General features: G+C 33.0%; 1 protein-coding gene across 1 annotated transcript; it reads right to left on the bottom strand.

The window, feature by feature from the left end:
* Nucleotides 1–686, bottom strand: LOC130801039 (uncharacterized). Its single transcript, XM_057664798.1, has 2 exons — nucleotides 580–686; nucleotides 1–439 (listed from the first exon to the last, which is right to left on the bottom strand). Exons 1-2 carry the CDS (start codon nucleotides 684–686, stop codon nucleotides 1–3), a joined length of 546 nt encoding a protein of 181 aa, XP_057520781.1.
* Between the last annotated feature and the right edge of the window lie 3859 nt (nucleotides 687–4545).

The raw sequence follows: 4545 nt of genomic DNA on the forward strand, positions 1-4545 counted from the left end.
TTAATACATCCCTTTCCATCGAGCGAGACAATTTTTCCATTCCCAATACATGCAATCGGTGCTCCCTATCATACCTGGAAATCCTCTATCTTCCCCTTCTCTAAGAAGACGTTGGAGATCTTCAGTAATTGGCTTTCGAAGATATTCTGCCGAAAATTGCGCAATTATACCATCAACAAAGTGTGTAAGACACTTCTTCGACGTTGTAGCACCAAGTTTTAGATACTTATCAATTTGATCAGCTGCACATCCATATGCTAACATCCTTATGGCTACAGTGGATTTCTGAAGAGCAGTAGCGCCTTGTCGCATACATGCATCCGGATTTTGTTGGAAAAAAGGATAATGTAAACTGAGGGTATGCATAATGCGAATGAATACATGTTTTCGCATGCGAAATCTACGAAGAAATTGACGTTCGTCGTATAGTGGTTGGTTACTGAAGTAGTCAGCTATCAAACGGTCGTTTGCTGATTCTCAATCTTTAGAAATATAAGTTCTCTTCTTTCTTGGACGTGAACCTTCATTTCCCTCTCCTTCGACGGTGGAGTTAACAATGTATCTTACTGCATCCTCTACCGCTTGTATTTACGACTCTCTTCAACAAAATCCATCAACATATAGTCATAGATTTCATCCTCACTTGAACTAGAAGAACTAGAATCAAGGTTCATCTCAAAATTCATTTTGTGATGATATGTAAGATTGTGATGAAGATGATATGTGAATGGAAGTATACATATTTATAGGAGATGTTTCAATGCATGAAACTGATATGAAGTAACAAGTCCCTGGTAAAATACTTTAATATTGATGGAAGATGTTTCAATGCATGAACTGCTATGAAGTGACAAGCCCTGATATGAATGACAAGTCCCTGGTGAAATATTTTCATATTGATAGGTGATATTACAATGCATGAACTGATATGAAGTGACAAGTCCTGATATGAATTAACAAGTCTCTAGTGAAATACTTTAATAAAGGAACAATAATATTAAAAGTAGATGTTACTGAAAATATAAAATAACTTAATTTGTAAAGAAAAATTACAACGACTAGAAAGATGGGTTTAGCCATCAACATACATATTAATATTCAAATCATTAATCAAAGATTAAACTTATTATTGAATTCGTCCTTGAGCTTCCGGTACATTTCCGCTTCAACTTCATCAAGGACAGGTTTAGCCATCAACACACTTGATATCCTAAACTTTGTCCCCTCCTCCTTTTTCTTTTTTCTTTCTTCATCTCGTTCCTTTATCAGGTTTAGCATACGTTCCCCTAATTCATTTCTTTGGGAAGCACGTTCTTTAAATGATGAATTGAAAGAACCGAGGTTCAGTGATGACATTAAAAAGGTAGCCGCTTCCTTTCTTTTGCGTTTTGTCTTCTTTATGCCGTCAGGTCTAGTTGGAGTAGCCGCTTCCTCATTTGGTGTATCCGGGCCTGATCTTTTATTGCTACCTCCGCTTTCGAAGGTAATTGCATTATTTTAGGGCTCTATTTATCAAATTTTCTCATAATATTGAAACAATGCATCAATTGAAATGGTTTACCGTTATTCGATTTTTGGTAAACTTCAAAGGCACGTTTCTCCACAACTGCATCTGATTCTCCACTTTTTTTGTGGTGTAATTCAGAACTGTAAACCTCCACCCATTTTGAAACTTTACCGTTAATATGATCCCAACGTTGTTGCATGGACTTTGAGGTTCGTTCACAAATTTCCCCAGGATTCTCAGCTCGCACAATCTCATAATGTTTAAATATTTCCATCCATAAGCCGGCCTTTATTGTGTTTGTGTTTCGTACTACATCTCCTCCAGGCTTCAGCATTGATGTAGCCCTAAACAATTGCATTATCCTCAGCAACGCTCCACGCTGCCTTTTGTCTGGTTTTCTCTTTAGCTGCAACAACGAGTTCTCGTGGAACCGCTTCAACATCAACCTCCTCTATATCATCAAGATGTCTTGTTGCCCTTAATTCATAAGTCGGAGTGGCATTGTAAGAACCTTCACCACCTGGTGAATGCTCCATTTGTTGAGTAAAATGTTCGGAAACGGGGAAATGATGGATTATTTTCAAAAGATTTTTGAAAAGTTGGATTCATTGGTCTAGGTTGAGAACCAAAACATTGTAAAGCAGCTTGAAATTGAGGATTATTGATGATATTTTGATCAAAAGGGGGTGTATTTGAGTTATTTTGAGGGTTTGGGTAGTATGGAAAGTTGAAATTTCTTCCATAATTTGGATTATTTGGATTATTTGGATCAATAATTAAGGATATGATAATGTGAATGAAATTATCAACAAGAAAATGAGTTTAGATGGGTAGTATAGAAGAGAGAGAAAAGACCGAAAAATTAAAGTGTGTGAAATATAGGCAAATTTAGGTTTATTTAATAGAGAAAAAAATATAGCCGTTGGTGAAATTATTTCGAAATTTTTTTTACCCTTTTTTTATGACCGTTTTAAATAATATCATAGTATAAAAATCAAACTTAAATGCAACTAATCAAATTGTGCCAAGTGTACCAATTATTGTGACCCAAATCCTTTTTTCTTTTTTTTCCCTCTTTTTCTCCCTTCCAATGTGTGAAAGCCTTTTTTTTTTTTTGTTTTATTCAATCTTCTTCCATCATCTTCATCCTCTTCATGAAGAGGATCAAAAGCAATCCTCTTGCCCAAGAGGATTGAGATAATCTCTCCACATTCAAGAGGATACCCTTAAGAAGGAAAGAGAGTGGTAAAAGGAAGGGATATCCTCTTGGATGTTCATGGTCTTACTCCGCAAGTTGGGCATTTATGATCCTCATGCTCCAACTTAAACAGGATGTTAAGATATTATCTTCAGGATTATTTCGTTTCCTTGTTGTTAGCTTAATTATAGATAAAAATCATGTATTAGTATATTCTAGGCTAGATGTGTGGGATATGATTGAATTCCATTCTATCTAATTATGGGCAAAGAATGCTAAAGAAACACATAGAATACTTCTCTCCTTCTACTCTCTAATTCTTCTATTCTCATTTTATGTCAATAGGTGCAATAAGTTATTACGTCGACAATATGATTTTTTTTGGTGCTTAACAAAGCAACAAGTGGAGGAATGTCTCCAAAAAGTCCCATTTCTTTGTGACAAAAATAATAGTCATCATTTTCTTTGGCCACAAAAACAAAATCAAACCATTAGTGTATGCCAAATATGATAGGGATGTAACTCATGTAAGTATTAGGGTACACTTAAATTAAGTGTAAGTATTTAACGGGTAAATAAAATTCAAAGTAGCAAAAATAAAGTTAGTTAGAAAGAAGATTAAAGTAATTTTACTGTTAGAGAGGTGGAAAATTAATTAAAAAGTAATAAAAAATGGATAAGATAACAATTAGTTCCTACATTTTTCGATATAAATTTATCATGGAGGAGGGTGATTGGAAAAACTTTTGCTCCAAACGAGGGAAATTATCCTTCTATTTCATTCATCTTTTTTACTTTATTTTCATTTTACCTCTTTCTCAATTATTTCAAATTTCATTTGCATTTCTAGTTACTTTTTTTTAAAAGGGCATCTTTAATTACCTTTATTTCATTGGCTTAACTTTTAATAAATACTTCATCAACTCTTATAATTGCACACTATGATTTTGCAAGTTTGTTGGATTTCTTCGTCGGGATGATATGTAAATATACCATTGTCATCAAAAGTTATAAAGTTGTTTTTATGCCCAACTTAGAATTCTCTAATTAAAGCTTAAGAGTTTGAGCTTGACATATAAATAAGTTGTGGGCATTAAGCGTACAAAGACTTATTTTATAACTTTATACTATGATGGAGATAACAACAGTCATATGTTAATATTTTATATAACAATTATAATCCCTAAGTTATATGTAATTTGTTTTTTACCTTCAATCCCCAATATATGAGATAAATTAAAGTGATAACATTAAAGGTTCACTCACAAATAATACGCGCGTATTATTCTGTAAGATCTAACCACTCTTCTGTGCAATAGAATCAAGTAATTTTTTCCGTTTTATCTTCTACTGTTTTTCTAATTAAGCATAATAGATCATGTTGTTAGAAATGGTTTTCACCATTTTTGTTCCATCAAGTTCTATATACTATTTTATTTTTTAATAAAAAAAATAATCCCTCCAATTCTTTTCCATCGTCCCATTTTCTTATTTGGATAATTCACTTTAATTGTCTCATTTCTATTTTAGAACATAATTTTTGGACACAATTGTCCTTATATCATTCATATAATTACCAAAACACTTTTATTTTTTTGCTAAACTACACTATTTAACCCCCCCAATACCCACTGCATCACATGGGTATACTATTCAAGGTGGTTCCTCCACTTTTTTAATATTCGTGCCCAATCCAAATAGGACAATTAAAAAGAATTGAAGGGAGTAATATCTAATAATTAATGATATTATAATAATAAAGTAAAAACCAACTCGCTAAAGTAAACTAGATCATAAAGGTCATATAAGAAAACTACATTCCTTAAAGAAACTAGTAAGT

Source organism: Amaranthus tricolor, chromosome 15 (genome assembly GCF_026212465.1).
Source record: "Amaranthus tricolor cultivar Red isolate AtriRed21 chromosome 15, ASM2621246v1, whole genome shotgun sequence".
NCBI classification, from domain to species: domain Eukaryota; kingdom Viridiplantae; phylum Streptophyta; class Magnoliopsida; order Caryophyllales; family Amaranthaceae; genus Amaranthus; species Amaranthus tricolor.

What these genes read in the sequence shown, in the direction of transcription:
- LOC130801039 (XM_057664798.1), bottom strand. Translation starts at nt 686, where the DNA reads ATGAATTTTGAGATGAACCTTGATTCTAGTTCTTCTAGTTCAAGTGAG. An exon ending in GAGAGTCGTAAATACAAGCG is followed by an intron (nt 440 to 579) that starts GTAGAGGATGCA and finishes TGACTACTTCAG; the next exon opens with TAACCAACCACTATACGACG.